The sequence below is a fragment of the Neomonachus schauinslandi genome, chromosome 15 (genome assembly GCF_002201575.2).
Source record: "Neomonachus schauinslandi chromosome 15, ASM220157v2, whole genome shotgun sequence".
Classification (NCBI taxonomy): Eukaryota; Metazoa; Chordata; class Mammalia; order Carnivora; family Phocidae; genus Neomonachus; species Neomonachus schauinslandi.
The window spans coordinates 24,287,232-24,309,048 of NC_058417.1; the positions used below are offsets into that span (position 1 = coordinate 24,287,232).

A 21,817-nucleotide genomic window follows, 5' to 3' on the forward strand; every position below is an offset into this window, starting at 1 on the left:
AGAGAGTGCTGTGCTCCCATTCATGTTCTGTGGTGGCTGTGTGGAGGCTGGACGTAGGGGCAGGAGAGAAGGAAGATGTGTGAGAAGGCTGTTGCCGGTACACAGGCAAGATGGTGACCCAGATGAGGGGGGCAGCCGTGAAAAATGGAGCGAAATGGGTGAAATTGGAGTATGGCTTGCGATAGAGACAGGACTGGGGGTTGGATGACCATGGGGTGTGGGCAGGGGAGCAGTCAGCTTCCAGCTCACACAGGAAACTTCAGGCTTCCATCGGAGGCTAATGGATGCATCAGGGGACAGTTCCCTGAGATAGGATGTCTGGGGAAGACACAGGCTGGAGGTGGGATGGGAGGAGAGTCAGGAACGTGACCTCGTCAGGTTTGCAGTGGCTGTAAGACAAGCTCGGGGCCCAGAGCTTTGGGAACTGGAGGGCTCATGAGGATCTGTCCTCAGTGGGTTGTAACATCAGGAGCAAGGAGGAAATCACGGTGGGGAGAAAGAAGCGCTCTGAAGCCGTTCCCTGAGGAGCATTCGCACTTAGGGTAGGGGACGAGAAACCAACAACGGCAACTTGGCAGGAGTCGTGGGTGAAGGAGGAAGCCAGGCTCACAGGGGTCACGGGGGTCAGCCGGGCACCTCCCGTCAGCCAGTCAGAGCACTGGCCACTGGATTTGGTGGCATGGTGTCTGCTGATGGCTGCAGCAAGAGCCACACGGGAACAGTGTTGGGGACAGAAGCCAGACTCAGGAGGAGGAGGAATAGATAGATACAAGGTGTCACCAGCTGTTTAAGTGTTGCAGTGAAGGGGAGCAGAGAAATCAGGAGGAAGCAAGGGAGGCTGTGGGGTCAGAAGGCACAGATGTGGCTGACCACGTAGGCGGCAGGAGCCATCCAACTGGGGAGAAGCCTGCAAGCCCCTTTAGAAGGAGGCAGGTCGCAAATCCCCTACAAGAAGAGTGAGCAGCTTTGTTTGGGTAGACCAAGACGGCAGGAAGAGCAGACCCAGTTTAAAATGGTCTCCACGGGCTTCCGTGAGTGACCGTAGTCGTCCCTTCAGAACCACCACCTCATCCATTCATTGTGGGCACAGTCAGGCAGCTGCTGAGTAGATTAAATAGAGGAGCTCCCGTTGGCCCCAAGCGCTATTCCAGGCTCACAGATGAAGACACTTCATTTCTTCCGCCGCCCTTGGCTTCCAGAATCCCTCACTGGAACTTCGTGGAACGATATGAATTGCTGAGAAGGCTCCGTGCTCGCACATCCCCTGGCCCCCACAGCCCACTTCCTGCTGAAGGGCGCTCAGGTGAGTGGGGCCCATTTGCTGGTCATGTGTTCAGCCACAGTGGACTGAGCGCCTATCCTGAGCCATCTTGGGGCTAGGGGCTGGGCATTCAGAGCAAAGTAAAACACAGCCCTGCCCTCGTGGTTCTTGGTTCAGTCGGGAAAACAGACTAAAAGACGACAAACAGTGGGAAAAGTGGAAAGGCAGAGGTGGGAACAGAGTGCCGTGGGTAGTGCTGCGGAATATGAATCAGGGAAAGCTTCCTGGAGGAAGTGGTGTCTGAGGACAGATGGTATTGGCCAGGTGAAGAGCATTCCACCTAACAGGTAGTTGAACGGAGGGCTGCATGCAGGAGATAACCCTGTGTGTGAGGAACTCCGGGCCAGTGTTGCTTGCCCATACAGGCAAAGAACAGTTGGAAGTGAGACTGGGGTGATAGGCCATGTCACAGAAGCCGAGCTTTATTCTCTGGGCAGATGGAGGCACCTCGGAGGAGGAAGGGAGTGACGTCAGCCTTGTGCTTTCTGGAGGCCATAGGAGTGAGGCTATTACGTTGGCCAGAGTCAAGCTAGAGATGTGGGCACAGTGGGCAATGTTGGGAAGAAACTGGTCAGACTGTGCCCCCCCCCCCCCCCCCCCGGCCAGTGGGGAAGAGAGGTTTGGGAGAGGTGCTGAGCCCCGCAGGGCTGACCTGAGCTCCAGGTCCCTGGAGTCATCCCATTGGCAAGCTCTAACATCAAGGGAAAGGTCTGGCGTGTGGCCCCGGTTTGGGGTTGTCAGCATGTAGGGTAAGCCCCCCCCCCCCCCCGCACAGGTGGAGGAAGAAGGGGCCAAGGACTGAGTGCGAGGCCCCTGCCCAGCCGGACCCCAGCCCAGCAGCCACGGCTCCCACCTGGGACACTTCTGCTTTCCCACCTCTCTCAGGCACAGTTTTGTCACTTGCCTTTCATTCTTTTCCCCCACTTCTTTCTTCCCCTCTTCATGATCTGCTCTACTGCTCTTTGTCTCGTGCCCAAAGCCCCCTTTGCCCCCGGTCGATGTTGCGGTTTCTCGTCTGCGGCGTCCTCTTTGGCAGCCTCTTCTCCAGAGAGGCACTGGGCAGCAAAAGGTGGTCAGAGCCCTCAGGTAAATCCTCTACAGGAGCCAGCCCTGCACACCGCGGGAGGGCAGGCAGGGGCACCTGCTGGGCCTCTGTCGGATGGGGATTGTTCTCCCTTTTCTCATATGTGGCAGGGAGTTAAGGGGTCCAGGGCAGAGGGAGCAGCCCAGCTGCCCTGCTTGGTCCCCCGCACGTTTGGGGCCTTGGAACAAACACCAGCTGAGTAGCCTGGGTTTCCAGGTTGGGGGCAGGCACCGAGCGCCCTTTGCCGGCTTGCCCAGGGGACCGGTGGGGATGGAGGCTGCAGGCCAGCCCAGGGCACAGCCACAAGTGGGGACTCCTGTATTCCTCCGAACAGCCAGGGCCTGAGGAACACTAGAGGGGTCACCTCTGGCCTCCCCCAAAAAAGGATGGGGAAGTGGTTAGAGGCAGGAACAGCAGCAGAGAAGCCTGTGGAGTACTGGGGAGACCAGAACCGGTTTCTCCAGTCCACAGAAGCGTGTGGATGACCAAGAGCTGATGGGACCTCCGTTTCCCATCCCACAGAATGGTCTCCATGCACCGAGGCGGCCACACTGCAACCTCTCCTCCAGGACATCCTCCACACTCTTCCAGCTCTGACTCAGGCAGCCACCGCACCTGGTGACCCAGCTGAGGCCTCAGCAGCCCCAGTTCACTGTGGCAGGACCAAGGTGTTCATGACGGACTCCACGGTAAGCTGGTTTGTGAGGAGGCGGGGAGTTCCCCGAAGCCAGCCGCGTGCTCTCCTCAGCAGGACCGGGTCTGGGACCACTTCAGGGCAGGGGAAGGAGAGGCTGAGGCCCTCAGCGGATGCCCCTTCTCCCAGCTGGAGCTTCTGGAACACGGACGTGCCCAGGTGCTGGAGCAGTGTGCCCGCCGCATCCAGGGCAGCTGGAGGCGACACTGGTACCGCAAGCAGGGGAGGCGGAGGCGGGCAGCCGTGCTCATCCAGGCAGGTACGAGGTGCATGGGCTCGGGGCACACCCCGCGTGGTCCGGGTTCCCTGGAGACGCCCTATGCCAAGGCTGTGTCCCAGCCTCAAGACACTGACGGTACGACCCTATGGTACACTGGGGTTCGAATTCTCATCAGTGTCTCCCCAGTTCAGTGGAAACCAGGTGACACCACAAATAAGGGTGCTCTGGAGGCAGCAGAGGCTGAAAATCTGCCTTTAATGCCCCTTTCCCAGACCTTAGAGAGTGGCTGATGCCGCCTTCCTTTGCCTCTATGCCAAATCGTTATGTGTTGGGTCCAGGGCTTGTAATGAGTTTGAGAAGGTAAAAACTGACCAGATTTGATCATCAAAGGAAGAGCTATAGGAACCATGTTCCCTGCAGTCTTACTTTGAAAATACTAGAAACCGCCCACATAGCTGGCAGTGGTAAAGTCATGGCTATTACGGACCATCCTTATGATGCAGCTAGGAAGTGTTTTAGAAGAATATTTTAAATTTAATGGAAAACTACTTGCAATGTGATGTTCAAACCAGGATGCCAAACTGCACGTCAAGGGTGATGCCACCTTCCTCAGGTGTGTTTGTGTATGGGCCTAAAAAAACAGAGTAAGGAAACTAAAGAACTGTCTGCATTGGTGAGATAGCAGGATTTGGATCGGTCTTTAAGCTTTTTAAAGTTTTCTAGAATCCAAACATATTAATATTGAATGGAATAGCCCCTGTTCTGAGTGTAAAAGAACCAGAAAATGCTGAAATTGCAGAAGGAAATGAAAATTGCCAGTCTGCCATCCAGTAGTGTCACCTTTACCAACACGTGGGTGCCCAGTGGGGTCCCAGTTTATGAATTCGTAAGGCTGGTAGGCGACTTCAGCCTGCTCCCTGTGGCCCTTCCACACGACGTCTGTCCCAGGCTGACAGTCTGAGGGGCGTCTTTCAGAGCCAAGTTCACTTCAGTACCGACTTCCGTTCCCTCCCTCCTGGGGCGGCGTGGGCTAGCCGTCCCCTGAAGAGGCGCCGATTCCAAGCTTCTTCAGCAGCTCGGGTGTGGCTGCAGGGCCAGGCTACCCATAGTTCTAAGAACAGTTCACTTCTTGTTTCTGGGCAAACCCCTCAGCCATCCGGTCCTGGCTAGTTCGGAAACACGTGCGGAGGCTGCATGCAGCTGCCACGGTCATCGGGCGCGCGTGGCGGAGGTGGCGAGTGAGTATCTGACCCCGCGGGCAGGATGGGCAGCGGCCAGCCGGTACCCGACGGCCCTGGGGTGGGGTTCCTGGGACACAGGGCGGCATCAGCCCCTCTGGGCATATACTAAAAACCATGGAATTATACACTTTAAAGGGGTGAATTTTATGGTGTATCAATTAGATCTCAAGGCTGTTCTTACAGTAGCATACATAAGGCCTAAGCACAGGTGCCCTGGGCATAAAGAAGTTTGGCCACATGGCGCCCATCTAGTTGAAGGCATCCAGCTGTTCAACAGCCCGGTGCCCTTCAGGTCACCTTGTTAAGCTACCTTGTTAAAGACAGTTTTGGTTTCCATTAAGAACTAATACATTAAAAGCTATAAAGTGGCACTCTTTTTTTTTAGATTGGAATGGCCTTCCTTGCTTTGAAAGAACTGGATGGTGTGGAAGAAAACCACTTGTCTCAAGTTCCCCTTCCCACGGGTTCCCTCCTGCTGCCACAGACACAGACCAGCCTCCTGGCGGCGGTAATCCGCCTGTGGCCCCTGGGACTGGTCCTGGCCAACGCAGCTGTGGGTGTCCGCGGCTTTCAGAGGAAGCTGGTGGTCTGGGCCTGCCTCCAGCTCCCCACAGGGAGCCCCAGTAGCTACACAGTCCAGACGGCCCAAGGACAAGCTGGTGTCACATCCATCCGAGCGCTGCCTCAGGTAAGCATGGCTCTGGGTCCCTCACACCTCCTTGTAGAAGGCAGGAGCTAAAGCCCATGAGTCCACGGCAGGAGCAGGACTGAGACTAGGACAAGAGCCGTCCTGACCCTGCTCGGGAAGCCAGAAGCCTGAGCCTCCCAACTGGCTGGTTTGGGTGGTATCCATCATTACAAGTAGGAATTTTCCAGAGCCCTTTCACTTTTTAAAAACTGCTTCTGAGTGTTCTGGCTTCTTCTCTGAACCTCCATTTAATTAGTCCCACTTTTTAAAATTTGGGTTGTGATGACAGCTTATTCTGAAGTTAGCATCCTATTTTCCTCACATTATTACTTGGTTTATCCCCTGCTCCAGCTGCGCAAATGACAAGCAGGTAGTCAGCGGTTCAACAGCTCTGTTTTTATATTACGGGCCGCCAGAGGAAAGAGTCAGCCAACACATAGTGGGCTAATGCTCAACCTACCACAAGGGGTCCCGGCCAGGATTAAGTGACACAAGTCAAAAGAAAACAGTGAGTTTTCATACCAGAGGAATTACGATAGGATGTAACCTGGAGAAGATCTCCCGTGACAACACACAGGCCAGCCAGAGTATAAACAAAAGTGGGATTGTTTTCTCTTCCAGTTTTAAGCAGTCTTAAGACTGTGGCAGGTAATACTCTTATTAGGGGAGAGCTCCCTCATCCATCACACCGAATGGATGTGAAATGTTGTATTTTAATTTGCCACTGGTTTAGAATGAGCAAAGAGCAGGAACCCAATCCTGCTGTTGGTCTCCTACCAGTGCTCATCCACATCTCCGCATTTCTAGCATTGGCTCGGCAAGGCGGGGGGGGGGGGGGGGGCCCCCGGGGGGCTGGCACCCCCGGGAGCTGGGGTTCAGCGGTCTCTCTCTCTCCCCTCCCCCCCACCCAGGGCTCGATCAAGTTCCACTGCAGAAAGTCTCCCCTGCCATACGCAGACATCTGCCCTGAACCCTTACCCTACAGTGTTACTGGCTTTAATCAGATTCTGCTGGAGAGAGACAGCCTGGGCCACAGGTGAGGTCTTCTCACCTTCTAGCTTCACCTGGCTGGGCATCCCCTTGGTGCCTTTGTGTCTACAAGGCCTTTTCCTGCCAGCTGCTTTGCCAAAGACATTTAATCCACACGCCACCGCACTACTCCCACAACGACTCCAAGCTCCTGTGAGCGAGCGACGGCTGCCGCAGCCCCTGCACTCGCCTGGGGCTTCTGTGGACATCTCAGGCCCTGACAGACGTCAGGGGTTGGTTAGCAAACCAGGGCTAAGAAACCTCAGGGCCACAAAGGATTTCCCCCATTTTACTACCTTCAGAGATCCGACTCAGCTGTGTAGTCCATCACTAGAGTGGGGCACCCCCGATTCCCTGCAAACAGAACAGGCCGAGTTAGCTTGAAAGTAGCCCCAAATTTCGACTGGGATATTTGCATTTAGTTCCTTTGAAAGGAACAAAACCTATTTAATGTGTTGATTTATTTAATGTAATTTCAAGCAATTATGAACTAAGGATGAACAATGCCATTTACCATAGAATCACCATATCCTGATTTTATTTAGCAACAGTGAGCAAGTTTTAACTCAAATGGGTATGAAACTTGACAAATCATGTGTGATGTCTAAACGCTACCAAAATTAAAACATTTAACCACCACCATTGGAATGTCAATTCTCCCTCCATAAAGGGTTTGTCACCTCGAGTATCCTCCTCTTGCCTGAAACCCACGCCTACAGTGCTGGAGATAAAGCCTTTGTAGGGCCCACCCTACGCCAGCCGGCCTGGAAGTCAGCATCCTTGCTGAGGGCCCCACGCTAGCTCTTCCCTGGCGGGCGTGGGCAGGTTCTAAGAGTCACGCACACGTTCCAGGGAGCAGCACAATGATCCATCTTAGGAATCCTCATCCTGGGATGGCTCCACAATCCTTAAACAGCAGTCCGCAAACTCCACAAACAAGGGCTCCTGCATGCAGGCTCTCATGAGCTTCGCCTTGTTGTCGCCCTGATCGAGGCTGACCATCAGCTGTCGAAGGTGAGGGTTGAGCAGCAGGCTTTTTAATGCTGCAGATTCTCCTTAAAATGAACAAGAAAGCCAGTGTGAGTTCAAGTGGGAAGAGATGGAGACAGCTAAAAGCTAAATGCGTCCGATGTAGTACAGATCAAGGGTGCCGCATCCCCTCCACCTTTAAACCCAAGAATGGAACCAGTGCTCCACATAAACAAGAGGAGGTCAGCATAGCATGATTTCCAGTTAAGTGCCATCACACATTCTTGTTCTTGGCATCTCTATAAATTTACGCCATTTCAAGTTAAGAAAAATACCAGCACAAATACAACAAACAACATGAAGTTGTTGGCACGTTATTCTTCACAGGCCTAAAGGTTCTCCCTGATGAGGAGAGTTACACCAAAAACTCTGAACGCTGCAGAAACCAGCACATGACCCTCACTGCAGGCTCAGTAGCAATGACCAGACGCCAACATCTGCGTGGTGCCTTAGTTTACAAAACCGTTCACACCTGCCCTCGGTCTCCTCCCTGCTGTGGGACTGGGTGCGCAGCAGGGTAGGCCTGACGGTGAGACGGAAGTGAAACCTCCCACGTGTAGGAACTACCCTGGCCTGTTCATCACTCGGGCCACAGAATGGCCCCAAGGCCAGACCGCGCGGGCCTACAGAAACACCGGGCGTTACGAACATCCTCATCCCTCTAAAACTCCCAACTCCTGGGGTTACCGTCTGCTTGAATGGCTAGACCACGTACAGAGCACTGGGGAGGTGGGGTAAATGCAGGCCCCTGCCCTACAGACCGGTGTGGGGGAGAGAAGGTACCATAAAATATGAGTAGTATATTGCAAGGCGCCATGGGAAGGTGAAAAGTGCTTGCTTCTGAGAAAGACAAAAGATCAAGAAAAACTGAGCTGAGGAAGGGTAACCTGAACCAAGCTTGAGGGAGGAGAATTTTGCCAACTCACAGAACCAGTAGGATTCCAGGCCTAGGGAGTTGTAAGAAGGCAGGGAAGTGTGGAAGCCCTGAGTGTTTACAGGGTCATGTGGCTGAAGGGCTCTGCGTGCCACACTCAAGTACAGGGACCCTTGAACAACGCAGGTTTGAACTGCACAGGTCTGCTTATACATGGGAGTTTTCCCCATAAATACAGTGGTGTAAATGTATTTTCTCATGATTTTTTTGACGTTTTCTTTTCTCTCATTTACTTTATCATAAGAATACAGCATATGATACATGCAACATACAGACTGTGTTAATCGACTACGTTACCAGTAAGGTTTCCGGTCGACAGTAGGCTATTAGTAGTTAAGTTCTGGGGGAGTCCGAAGTTATACACAAATTTTCAACTGCAGGGTGGACGGAAGGGAGCTGTACTCCTGTGCAGTTCAAAGGTCACCTGTATTTAGTAACTTAAAAAAAAAATCACATTCTAACATTGGATTAAATGTATCAGTGGTTGATAAGCAAGCACAGCACACTTACCTAAATTCTTTAAATTCTGCAAAGAAACTCTGTCCTCTTCCTCATCACTATTGAGAAAGTCAGCTACAGAGTCCTCATCATCATCTGAGGAATACAGAACACAACTAATTACGACTAGAAACCTAGCTGCCAGACGAACTACTCCAACAGATAAATGTGCACGCCAGTGACTGACAGCAGCAGGGGTAAGCAGGTACTGACAAAACAAAAATGACCTTTTCTGGAATTTGTAACTTTACCAACATTCCTCTTTTTGGGGAAGGAGGGTGAAGCTAAGAATTGGGGAGTTTAACAAATGCATCCTACCGTGTTCACATGCTTGTTCTACTTGTTTCTCTGTGGTCTTTGGGCCAGGAGCCTGACTTTCCAGTTCTTATCCCCCCAGCTCTCCTCACTATGGCTCCAGCCCTGTCAGGGGCCAAAAAACTAGGTGCTCTGTAAAAACCTCCTACCATGAATACCTTGTGCTTTCAGCATGGCCAAAAATTTCTGACACTGCCTAAACCCAACAAGGAAGTTTCTCAAAGGGCAGAAATAGGCTATCCCATGCTGTGAATGTTCAATACCTCTTTGCTGGCACCAGGAGGGGCTGCCTTCGGACACTGGCATGGTGCCTGACACCCAGGAGATACTGAAGTCTGTAGAGATGGATGGGCTGACAGCCCACTCCCACAATAAGCCATGAGGAGCCCCCAGCAGCAGGGAGGTGAGCTAGGTCAAAGGCAGCCTCCCACCTAAGCCTAGCTCAGGTGAACGGACCACTCCATCCAGGCCCAGGGAGGGAGACCTGAAGCTATGACTGGAGAAGGTTCCTGCCAGCAGGGTCCACCCCTCACCCCCACACCACAGCCAGCTGCCTCTCACCCCCTTATTTCTTGTCCTTAACAATGCCCTCAGGCTGCTCTAAAATACACAACAGGTGCCCCCCCTCCTGGTGCTCTGAGCTAAGATGAAGCCTTCGTTCCTGACTCCCTGTCCCAACCCACGTCTCCTCCTTCAGCTTCTATTTGAAACCCCTTCCGAGGTGGTTTTTTTGAAGTCAAGCAACCCACCTTTGTTTTCCACAGGCTTTATAGTTTTTGCCGTAACAGCTGACCTTACTTTTTTCTCAGTAGGACGAGTTTCAGGGTTGCACTGTTCTGAAAGAGACACAAATCAGATGCACCTCCCCACCGAGCCAGCATCTAGGTGGGAAACATGTACGTGGTAAGGGATGTGGGTGGGGATGGAGATGGACGCAGAGGAACTGAGGGATCCAATCAAAGGGCAGCACCCAGAAAACAAGCAATCCTGAGCCTGGCAGAGGGTGGAGGAAGCAGGCCTCATGCACCCTGAGGTCTGTCCCCATCCTTCTCACCCCGCCTAACCTCACAGGGCTCTCCCCAAGATTAAGTGGCACACTGACTTCAATTAGCGAATTATTTTCTCAGCAGTAGCAGATACCAAATTTGCATGTACTACGTGCCACTGGGATGACACAGATGAAAGTCATCAGGCCCACCTCAAGGAGTTGAGCCTTATGGCTGGCAGCTAGAGCCTGGGATAAGAGTCTGATTGATGTCACCTGAGAGGACTGGGAGACAAAGAGGAGGTGCTGCCAGGTGGAAAGAGCATTCCCGGCAGAGGGAAAGGTCTACAGCTGGACCAGACCCCTGAAAAATAGGGTCACGTGCAAGGACACAGTGATGCGTGACTAGCGGCTGATTGACGGGGCAGGCCTGGTAGGTGGCTGGGTTGCAAGTGGAGGAAGCAGGAGAAGAATGCCACACGGGAGGATGGCCTTTCTTCCCAAGACCAGTGTCTCTCATCAAAGGCACTGTGATGTTCAGGGTGGAAGGGTCTTTACCGGTGTGAGATGGTTTCACACACCAAAGGATGTTTATCTGCACAAATACCGATTGCCAGAAGTGGCCCCAACCCTCCTCAGCTCCTGAGACACATTGTCACAATGTGTCTCCCTAGGGAGAGCAATACCTAGGCTAAGAACCACCGCCTCCCTTTGCTAGAGAGGCTGGAGTTTTCAACAAGGGAGTGAATTACTCAAATGTGCATTTTAGGAGAAACCCTGACAGCAGCAGGGCCACACTGTGAAGAGCTCCAGATTGCCCCGGGTTGCCCTAGGGGTTCTTAGAGGGGCCACCCAGGGCTGCACAGCCAGAGCAAAGCTAACCTACCTGGCTCCCCAACCCTATTTCCAGCAAAACAGTTCTACTTCTTTCCTCTCTATCTTGAACTGACAAATTTCCTTTAAAAATGCTCCAGAGATACTAGGGTAAAAAACAAAAATAGCAGGCGGAGCAATGCAGCTTGAAACATACCTCTAAGCCAGAGACTGGGCGGGGGGCGGGGCGGGTAGAATCACACTAGACGCAAAAAACCAATAGGACTTTAACCAGAGTCAACTCGGCATGAGGTCGTGGGGAACGGTCTCTGAGGACTAAGAGGCTCCCGATTGTAATTAAAATATAGATTTAACAGCACTAATCACTCCTTAAGGCAAACAGATCTACCTCGTTGTTTCTAGCCAGGCACTTAAAATGGTCTTAACTACAGCCAGCGCTGCTTCTGAGTCAGAATACTAAGATGAAGAAACTGCTAGGGCTGACTTCGATGGCCAAAGCAGTCGCCGATTTTTAAGGGGGGCGCCGGGGGGGGGGGGGGGGAAGGACAGTCTGTAGGAGAAAAGGCAGAGCAGAAGTTTCCGACTTCAAAATCCGGGGAGGCATTCACAGGCAGAGGCTCCCCCTGGGGCTCCGACAGGATCCGGCGAGGCAAGGCCGGGAGGGAGCGCGGCGGGACGTGGGGGCTGCCCGCACGAGGAGAGCGGCGGCACGCCGGGGCCTTACCTTTGTGCTTCCGGAAGCAGGTCACCGAGCAGCTGTAACAAGAGAGGCCACGAGCCGCGTCAGCCCGGAAGGTCGTGCGGACCCTCCCGGGGCCCCCGCCCGGTCCCCCGCCGCCCCCGCCCGGTCCCCTTCCCCACAACCCCCGCGCTCACTAAGGCACGCGGCAGGCGGGGCAACGGTATTTGGGTTTTTCCAAGCAAATCACGCAGACGACGGCGCTGCAATTGAGCGACGCCATGGTCCCTCGCCGGCCTCGTTCCCACCCGACGTGCCAGTCTCTGACCGAGGCTCCCACGTGCACGCCTTTTTTTCCTCGTTTCCTTAACCCGGACCAATCGGCGCGCAGCACTCACTGGCAGTCAGAAGCAATGGATCGATCCTGCTCATTGCTCCAGTCCTGATAAGTAGAAAGTCGATACACTCGATGCACATCCAGTAGGGGCTTTGACTTCCCGGATTAGATCTCGCTGTCGTCCCTAGGGGGAGTGGCAGGCAGAGGGAGTGGGAGAGGGAGAAGCAGGCTCCCCGCTGAGCAGGGAGCCCCATGCGGAGCTCCATCCCAGGACCCTGGGATCATGACCTGAGGCGAAGGCAGCCACTTAACCCACTGAGCCACCCAGGCGCCCCTGACTTGGACTTTCTGAATCTTGCAAGGGCACTGGGTTCTCCCCCTCGACATTCCATTTGCTTATATTTAGCAAATGAGAAGTCCAGACCCTGGCCAAACCAGAATCGGTTAGATTGAGTGACACACACATGCTCTTCCCTGCTTAAACTCTTTTTCTTTCAGGAACGAAAGCTGAGGCTTGACCACGGACAAATGTTTATTGAGTTCTCAGAACAGCACTGCACGGCCCACATGCTGGACCGGGGGCCCCAAGGGAGTAGCAGGCACAGTCTCTGTCCTCTAGGAGCTCAAAGCTTAGAGTGAAGGCAGGAGGGAGAGGGGAGGTAGAAGAGACTCGGTCTTAGGGTCCTGCGGGTGCTAGCCTGCACTTGCACGGTCCTGACAGTGAATGCCTCTTCAAATCTTGCACCCTAGGCTCCTTACTTGACTCACCCTAGTCCCAGCCCTGGCTGGGATGGCTTGGTCAGGCAATAGATGAGTGAGCTCTGGCCCAAAGGAGGGGGTCCTGGCCTAACGAGTCTGGATAGATGAACTGTGATGGGCCTTGAGTGGCACCTCAGGCTTTAGGAACAGTCATGTTTCATTAGCAACCTGGGCCTCCTTAAAGCCCTAAGCACTGCCCAGCCAAACCAGGGCTCCCACCCCACATGCGCAGTGCCCACCTAGGGCCATAAGTCATTCTCACTCCCAAGTCCCTCCTCCCTTGTGTTGAGCCCATCAGCCCTCAGGATCCCACTACTATAAGGGCTCCACACGATTGTCATTGTTTTTGTGGATAAATCTGCAAGGACCAAGGCAATTGTTCCAGTCTTGGCTCAAACCCCTCCCTGGCTATGTGACTTCTACCCTCCCTGAGGCCCCTCACCTATTAGTGTGGATGTGCAGGGCTGCTCTCCTGAGCTGTTGAGAAGCACAGAAAAGACCATGTGTAAAAGTGTATGTAATCTGAGTGGAGCCAGAGTCTCGATGATTGAGGGCCACAGGCTCGCTGGGTGGCATGAAGGGGCCGCAGGCTGCCAAGGTCGAGGACGTCTCTCAGCACAAGGCTGTGGGAGCAGCTCACCCATTTCCATATCATGCAGCTGATGGACTCGCTCTTCCCGTGGGTGGGGGCCACGCCACACCTGCACAGCCTCGAGATGGCCATGTGCAAAGCTACGATTCCATCCCTGTGTCTACCTCCCTTCTTGGAGACAATTCTGACATAGCAACCTCCACTGGCCTTGCCCAGCACTTAGCCAGGAACACCAACAAACAGGTGTTTACAAACAACTATAACCTTCAAAACACAGTAACTTCGCATTACTGGTAGAAAACAAGATCAAGGAAGAAATGGAGGCTTTTCTGGAAAAGTTCTAGCAGAGTGGCAGAAGTGAGGATTTGTAACTTATGTAGAATATATATGTAAAGAAATGGATTGAATTTTTTAAAAGTTTGTAATTCGAAGCACTACAAAGGGTTCTTTGACACCCAGAGTCTGGAACTCCTGGAACTCAGATCCCAACCCTATGAGTACAGATGTCAGGCCCCAAGTCCCTCAAGGCCGGGGTCCCGAAGCTCAGGCCCCTCCAAAAGGGTTCTGCCGGCAGCCTCTATGGGCCACCCTCGGTGGGCGTAAGCCACCAGGCGTCCCTGCTTTGGCTTTGCAAAACTGTCCTGAGGGTGCTGTCCAGTCCTTAGTGCTGAGGTGGCATAGACACCGACCTGCCCCGCATGCAGCTACCCCTGGGTATACCAGGACCCACCTGAAATCTAAGACATGTCCACACTGACCCAATGATCAGCAGCATTCCCTGTATTCAATAGTCGTGACCACCCCAGAACCATCCCAGAAGGTCCACACTTACCTGGGAAGGCCAGAGAAGGTCAGCGATTTGTCCAGGCCACGTCTGAATCCTGTGCCCTCTCTGGCACCTGGTAGAAATTTGCTGACCGTGGAATCACCACTACCCACTCCAGATTTTTACCGTGAGCTGTCTTTGGAGGCTGAGGCCATGGAGAGTCTCCACAATTTTCAGGGCTCAACCCCATCTCACCCACATCCAAACCATGTTGATTCCTCTACCTTTGGGTCCAGAGATGGTGACATCAGCGAAAAGAAAGTTTCTGGAATTCCTCCCATGCACATTATACTTGGTAAAGACAGCCTTCCCTCTACTCTGGGAGACCCCCAGCGTCCCAAAACAGCTGCCCCCCTCCTGCTCCAATGTCCAGGAAAGGACAGCGGTGGTGATGAGGTTGGGGAACATCAAAAGGCCAAGCAAGGCCAGTATAGATTTTCTTGGCAGTGGCCAGTTCAGAGAGAAACAACACGTATGACTCCAGGCCCAGCAACGGCATGTCCACAGTGACGTACCCACCCTTAGCAGTACCCTGGTCCTCCCTGACCCCCGTCCAAACCCATCCGAGCAGCTGTGTAAGGCTGCATCGCGCCTCCCCGAGCCGGACCTGGAGTGGGGTGAGGTAATAATCAAGGCCGAATGATTTTCAGAGCTCCACCACCCGGGAGCGCCTTCCGGGGACCAAGCCCAAAGCCTCGCACTGCGCATGGAGGTCCAGGCCCGCCGCCCAGCACCGCCAGAGGGCGCTCCAGGTCCAGATTGGCCTGGTGTAGCGGAGCTCGAGCGGGATAGGAGTAAACTCCACCCCACTCCGTGTCCGAGCCAAGGCTGTCTCAGGGCGCAGGGGAGGGTAAATCCAGGCGTTGGCCGGTACCTCGACCATCGCCAAGTGGCAGGAAAGAGCGTGGAGGGCGCGGTGCTGAAGCCGACGACCGGATGGGCAGGAGTGTCTCCTCCACGAAAGTGAGACCTGTATCAGCAGAGGGCTCCAACTGCAGCTGGCCCTCCAGGGCCAACTCACCGATGCTTATCGTCCAACGCTTCCTGGCATTCCCAAGGGGTGGAGATCCAGCTGCAAGGTGGCCACCCACATTAGCTGATGGAAGTTTAACCGTACTTCTCGGGAGTGCGAGGTTACTAACTAGGGCCTGAGCCTCTTCCTTGCACCTTCCTCGGTGCCATGATGGGGTGGGCAGAGGGATCTGATCACCCAACCTGAGCTACATATTCCGGTTATCAGAGGTGGGAGGTTCATAAGGTTGGGCTCTCTGCTGCCTTGCCAAATCTCAGCTGCTGCTGCTGCTTTTTTTTTTTTTTTTTTTAAGATTTTATTTATTTATTTGACAAAGAGAGAGCACAAGCAGGGGGAGCTGCAGGCAGAGGGAGAGGGAGAAGCAGGCTCTTCACTGAGCAGGGAGCCTGATGCCTGGCTCGGTCCCAGAACCCTGGGACTTGAACTCACGACCCTGAGATTAAGAGTCACATGCTCTACTGACTGAGCCAGCCAGGCGCCCTTACAACATTTTCATTGTGCATACCATCCTCAGTCCTCAGGGTTAGTTGAACACGCTAAAGGCACTATTAAGATTCAGTTGGCAAAATTTCTCAAGCCCCTGCAAATACCTTGGCCAAAAGCATTGCCATTGGTCCTTCTAAATCTCAGATCTACTCCTTGGAACAGGATGTCCAATACAGACACTAAACCGACTGAGCCACGGAAGCGCCCCTCCCCACTCCGTTCTAAACAAGGTTTCCTTTTATTAATCTCCACGTTTTCCCCTTTTGATCAAGATCTTTCGTCACGCCCTACATCAGAGGGAAAGCGCTTAACACTTGGAAACCACTTAAGGTCACATTTGAGTAATAGGGAAGACTAGGAGGGAGAAGTCTCAGGTACTTCCCATCTAAACTCCGTATCTTCTCAAGGTCATAGGTGTCAGAGGTCATCTTGAAGCACTGAGCCAGCATCCCCTTATTGGGTGCATTGTTTTTTGTTTTTTTTTTACAGTGTGACCGGCAACAAAATACAAAACTTAAAACAATTATACGTAACAAAAGAGGTATCATAACAGTTCCAAATGGAATCATGGTTCTGAACCAGGACTCTAGGTCTGAAAGTAACTGGCACTTACTGAGACTGAGGGGGACAGGTCCATCCTGTGAGAGCAGACCTGGCGACCCGTATGCCTCCTGCCATCTCCACTTAAAGCAACTGGAGAGCAGTAATTAGCAAACGTGCAGGAACGCTCTGAAAGAATGAACCCGGTGCATTTGGGAAGATTCAGGGCAGGTATAAACATAGAGCAACAGCTAACGAACTTTTTGCAAAACAGCACAACTTCAAAGACGTTTTAAAACACTAATGTTATCTCAAAATAACTGTTTAGAACCAGAGAGTAATACAGTAATAGTTTGTAAAGATGTAAATTCAGAAACCATGAACATGAAAAAGAATCCAGAGTCAGACAATAGTTCAGATGAAAGAAGAATTTCGTGAATTCGGAACCCTCTAACCCTTCAGAAAAAGCAAGTGAAAAATTCCTTTGTCACAGGATCATGATGAGACTGTTTCCGAAAGGCCATAGTCACAGAAGAGGTTACCCCCTTTCATAAGAGTTTGGGAAACATGGACAAGGGCATTTTCTTGCCACAAAAGAGACAGAAGAAGCAACAGTAAGAAAAAGGTGTACAGGCCTAGTCTGGACATCTTGGCAAAGCTGTGTCGTCGGCTCCAATTCCTGGAAATCTTTACTTTCGGGTCATCAGATGATGTGCTGGTCCAAAGTTTCGTGTCATGTGACTCCATGAGTCTGTTTCCTGGACTTTGGTGACACAAGAGTTGGTGAGCAGTTCCTGAAAAGGACCTTTCCATCGAGGCGGAAGAGTCTTTCTGGTCTTTTTTTTCCTTTAATTTTTTTAAACAGAAACTTTTTTTAAAGTAATCCTACACGCAATGTGGGGCTCAAACTCACAACCCTGAGATCAAGAGTTGCATGCTCTACCGACTGAGCCAGCCAGGTGCCCCAAAGCATGATTACTTTTATTTTTTTTTTTTTTTTTTTTTTTTTAAAGATTTTATTTATTTATTTGACAGAGAGAGACACAGCGAGAGAGGGAACACAAGCAGGGGGAATGGGAGAGGGAGAAGCAGGCTTCCCACCGAGCAGGGAGCCCGATGCGGGGCTCGATCCCAGGACCCCGGGATCATGACCTGAGCCGAAGGCAGACGCCTAACGACCGAGCCACCCAGGCGCCCCGCATGATTACTTTTAATAGAAGCAATTAGGACTTTACAATATTGAAGTCTATCTCCTTGATCAACAGTGGGTCAAAGGAGGCAGGGGCCAAGTATATTGGATATCCTGTTCTAAGGGTTTAGAAGGACCAATGGCAAGGCTTTTGGCTAAGGTTTTTGGAGGGGCTTGACAAATTTTGCCTACTGAGTCTTAGTGGTGCCTTTAGCGTGCTCAACTAACCCTGAGGACTGAGGATGGTGTGCACAATGAAAATGTTGTAGGGACGCCTGGCTGGCTGGTCAGTAGAGCGTGTGACTCTTAATCTCAGGGTCGTGAGTTCAAGCCCCAGGTTGGGCGTGGAGCCTACTTAAAACAAAACAAGACAAAAATATGTTGTAAAACTAGCCAAATAGCACAGACTCGTCAAAGCACCTGACCGGTAAAATAGGTTCCCTAATCACCATAAAGTTTGAGAGGGGTTCCCCAGGCAGGGATAATCTCCAATAGAAAAAGCGTTGGCCTGTCTACAACAGGAAGCTTTGGTCCAGTGAGAACATATACAAACCATGACTAAAACAGATTTATTCAACATATCATGAAACATAATGAGAGGAGAAGTTGTATGAAATCCATTTGTGTGAACAGGTTTTGCCAGGTTCTACTTTGGACAACTGGGACAAGAGAAGTGGGCACTTTTTGTGGCCTTATTAATTTTCCCCACAAATACCCATTTATGAATTCTATCATTTTGCTAGGAGACCAATGGTGCAATGCATGTACAGTGGCAAGTAGTGGGAATTTAGAATTTCTGGTAGGCCCAGATTGTTATTTGGTCCAAACCGAATTATCTGTTATTGAGCCAATAATTACTAAATTTCCAATTAAATTTTTCCCTCTCTGGGACAGTTGTTGGGTATCTCTTGTCAACTTTTACAAATTATCATTTGGGAGAACATCCCTTTGAACCATGACTGAGGTTTGGCTATTGGCTTCCTTGAAAGCAGGATTTTCGGTGGAAATATCAGCAAGGTAGATTACTTTGGCTCCCAGGGAGTCACGTCTGGAATGCCCAGAAACCTTCCTAATAGCTGGAGCAGCCAGCAAAAGGATGGAATCTAATAAATTTTTGGACATAAGAGCCATTTTTTAATTCTATTCCCATTGGAGGTAAGGATATCTCGTTGTTGCCATAATATTCCAAAGTCATGAGCTACCCCAAAGGCATACCAATGATCAGTGTAAATGTTGGCGCTTTTACCCTTAGCTAGGGTACAAGCTTGAGTAAGGGCAGATAATTTGGCCTGTTGGGCAGAAGAAGGGAAGGGTTAAGGTGCTGCCTCAGTGACTTCAAAAGGAGTTACAATAGCAGACTCAGCAAGAAATGCACCATTTTCATACTTTCTTTTTTTTTTTCTAAGATTTTATTTATTTATTTAAGAGAGAGAGAATGAGAGACAGAGAGCACGAGAGGGAAGAGGGCAGAGGGGGAAGCAGACCCCCCGCTGAGCAGGGAGCCCAATGTGGGACTCGATCCCGGGACTCCAGGATCATGACCTGAGCCGAAGGCAGTCGCTTAACCAACTGAGCCACCCAGGCGCCCCCATTTTCATACTTTCAATAAGAACCATTGGGGGCGCCTGGATGGCTCAGTCGTTAAGCGTCTGCCTTCGGCTCAGGTCATGGTCCCAGGGTCCAGGGATCGAGCCCCGCATCGGGCTCCCTGCTCGGCAGGAAGCCTGCTTCTCCCTCTCCCACTTTCCCTGCTTGTGTTCCCTCTCTCGCTGTGTCTCTCTCTGTCAAATAAATAAATAAAATCTTAAAAAAAAAATAAGTAAGAACCATTGGTAAACTACGAATAATCTGCATTTGTTAGAGTTTTCTGCAAATTTCCATGGGGGTGAAAAGGTAATCTGTCATTGTTAAGAAGTTGTGAGGGTTTCATCTGAGTCCGAATGTCATCCTCGTTCCCAGATCAGATGCCCTAAGTACTGAACACAACTTTGAGCAAACTGCATAGTTTTCTTTGGAGACTTTATGTCCCTTTAAGATCAAAAGTTTTAACAGGTGGATGCCATCTTCCTTTTGAAGAGGATTGAGAAGGGGAACAGAGAAGCAAATCATCTACTCACTGTGACCAAGGGGAAGCTGCAGAAACCCTTCCATCATCCAAATCAGCTTTTAAGATTTGTGAAAGGTAAAAAGGACTCTGTGAAACCCTGGGGCGTTACTGTCCAGGTGCATTTCCATTCTTCCCAAATGAAAGCAGAAAGATATTGCCTCTCCTTATCAACTGGCATACTAAAAATGCACTGCATATATCAATCACAATGAAAAGGTTTGCTTTCCGTGGGAATGGATGTGAGTAGCACATGGGGTTTGGGAACAACAGGGCGGCAAGAGATAGTAATGTTACTTATTACTCGGAGGTTCTGAACAAACCTCCATCCTCAGCCACTGGGTTTTCTCACAGGTAAAATAAGGGTATTCTAGGGACTAGTGTTGGGGATAATGAGGCCTTGAGGCTTCTACTCTTCTATTACGGGCTTGATACCTTAAAGGTCTTTGTTATTTATAGGGTATTGATTAATTCTGGAGAAAGGTTTGAAGGAATCTATTTGAATCTTGATGGGAGGTGCACTGCGGATTCTGCAATATCAGTTGAGGGTTTTGCCCGTAAAGAGGAGGGTAGCTGATCCATAGGAATAAATGATCAGTGTCCCCAGACTCAGGTATAGTGCTATCAGAGATGGAGCAAATAAGAGATGGCAAAGGGCCATTTAATTCCCCAGGTTGGCTCTTTTGATCACTATCATCAAATTCTAGAATTATTTCCTCCTTTTGGGAGAAATTCTGGCATGATACTTTCTAAGAAATATCAGTCCAATAAATGAATAGGGGTCAGAGGAACTAAGGAGAAAAGGGTGTGTATCTCTCAAAGGGCCTGGAAAAAAAGGGAATAGGTTCCGAGGCAAGAACCTGTTGAAGTTTACTAGAGACCAGCGCTCCTTAAATGTTCTAGTCATTCAAGCCTTCAGGCTCATCTCCACAGAAATATGGAGGCACTCAAGGTGGCAAATTCCCTATGGAAAGACAACTTGACATGACATTTGCTTACTGCCAAATGGTTGTTTTTAAACCTTTGAGTTTTTGGTATAGTGAAGGTAGACCACATAAAAGATTGTAACATTGGGCAAAGTTTTCTTTATTAAAAACTAAGGTTTGGTTCCCTTTCAAAAGGAACTCTGTGCCAAATCCCTACTTCCTCCCCAGCCAAAATTTCAAGTCACATTTCACTCTGGCCTTCCCTGGGTGATTGCACTCTTCTCTTCCAAAAAGCTCAGGGGGAATCTGTAAAAATGCTACCATAAAATGTCATAGAGGAAGGGCGCCTGGGTGGCTCAGTCGTTAAGCGTCTGCCTTCAGCTCAGGTCATGATCCCAGGGTCCTGGGATCGAGTCCCACATCAGGCTCCCTGCTCAGCAGGAAGCCTGCTTCTCCCTCTCCCACTCCCCCTGCTTGTGTTCCTGCTCTCGCTATCTCTCTCTCTGTCAAATAAATAAATAAAATCTTTAAAAAAAAAATCCATTACAACCAGAAGCCAGAGGCAAGAGGCACAGAAGAGGAAAGTAAGCCACGGAGAAAAGGGAGGTGGGAGAGAGAATGAAAGTAACAAAACTGCACCCAAGACGGGAGAAAAACTAAGCAGATTGTCTCAATAGGGCTTGTGTGGGTGTCATGCTATGTGTAGACAGGACTCACTTCCTACTTCCAAGCCCCATGCCAAGAATCTGGTCCCCCTGAAGAGAGATCACATGGGTGAAAACGGTCAGTGGCGGTCAGGAAGTGGCAGGGGGATAATTCGGCCCCTCCCCAACTCCAGCCTGTTCACTGAGGTAGGAACTAGAGCTGACTTCCTCCCCTGGGTTGGGTACCTCCCCTGACAGAGTCTGGGGTGGGGGGGTGCAAACAACCTGCCCCACAGGCTCATTGAGGAGATGGAAACCATGAGATCCAGGCTCCCTCAGTGTCCCCACTAAATTGATCACTCTACTCAGACCCCCACCTACCCCATCTCCCACAGGCTGATTCCCCCCTGGGCTGTGGCTCCCAGCGGGGCCCAATGACCTGGCTCTTTCACAGACTACGAGTAGGTAAGACCTGTACAATTCACTGGAAAGTGATTCAAAACAACAGTGATAATAACAATTGCATGTGTGTGCGTGTACTTGAGAAACAGAGAGGGAGGGAGAAAATGAAGGCAGAGAATAGTAGAAACTTGGGAAAATGTGAGTGATGGGTTTACTGGTACAAAGAACCACCTTCTCCAGTAAGCTTCAAAGTATTTCAAAATAAGAAGTTTAAAAGTTAGCATAGCTTTTAAAGAGTGCCCTTTCCTGCATCAGGGTCTCCTCTGGACATTTCCCATCACACAAACAGGCTGGAGTGTGTTGCCCATCCGCCTCCACCTGATTCCTCTGCTACTCCGTGAAGGAACACTTGCAGACAGCTGATATGT

General features: G+C 51.1%; 2 protein-coding genes across 7 annotated transcripts in view; one reads left to right on the plus strand and one right to left on the minus strand.

The window, feature by feature from the left end:
• MYO19 (myosin XIX) overlaps nucleotides 1-6,729 on the plus strand; it is a 34,726-nt gene extending 27,997 nt beyond the window's left edge. For 3 of the 4 annotated variants that reach the window (XM_021704361.2, XM_021704365.2, XM_021704364.2), the window contains 6 exons: nucleotides 1,200-1,303; nucleotides 2,928-3,094; nucleotides 3,229-3,358; nucleotides 4,472-4,557; nucleotides 4,946-5,248; nucleotides 6,160-6,729. In XM_021704361.2, coding sequence (XP_021560036.1) covers nucleotides 1,200-1,303; nucleotides 2,928-3,094; nucleotides 3,229-3,358; nucleotides 4,472-4,557; nucleotides 4,946-5,248; nucleotides 6,160-6,288 — 919 coding nt within the window. In that variant the 3' untranslated portion in view covers nucleotides 6,289-6,729. The other variant, XM_021704362.2, reaches the window with a different exon arrangement.
• On the minus strand, nucleotides 6,588-11,900 carry ZNHIT3 (zinc finger HIT-type containing 3). Of its 3 annotated transcripts, XM_021704367.1 has the most exons (6): nucleotides 11,749-11,900; nucleotides 11,597-11,628; nucleotides 9,803-9,889; nucleotides 8,751-8,834; nucleotides 7,123-7,332; nucleotides 6,588-6,631 (listed from the first exon to the last, which is right to left on the minus strand). In XM_021704367.1, the coding sequence occupies exons 1-5, from the start codon at nucleotides 11,832-11,834 to the stop codon at nucleotides 7,151-7,153; spliced, it is 471 nt and encodes a 156-aa protein (XP_021560042.1). In that variant the 5' UTR covers nucleotides 11,835-11,900; the 3' UTR covers nucleotides 6,588-6,631; nucleotides 7,123-7,150. The 3 variants fall into 3 exon arrangements, with proteins under 3 accessions (XP_021560042.1, XP_021560041.1, XP_044777688.1); XM_021704366.2 differs by lacking the exon at nucleotides 6,588-6,631 and having other exon boundaries at nucleotides 6,648-7,332; XM_044921753.1 differs by lacking the exons at nucleotides 6,588-6,631; nucleotides 7,123-7,332 and having other exon boundaries at nucleotides 8,760-8,797.
• Nucleotides 11,901-21,817: the final 9,917 nt, after the last annotated feature.

Excerpts from the sequence above, each read along its gene's own strand:
- ZNHIT3 (XM_021704367.1), bottom strand. The coding sequence starts at position 11,834 with ATGGCGTCGCTCAATTGCAGCGCCGTCGTCTGCGTGATTTGCTTGGAA. Across the intron at positions 11,629-11,748 it reads CCCGCCTGCCGCGTGCCTTA|CTGCTCGGTGACCTGCTTCC; the intron begins GTGAGCGCGGGG and ends CTCTTGTTACAG. Across the intron at positions 9,890-11,596 it reads CTGCTTCCGGAAGCACAAAG|AACAGTGCAACCCTGAAACT; the intron begins GTAAGGCCCCGG and ends TGTCTCTTTCAG.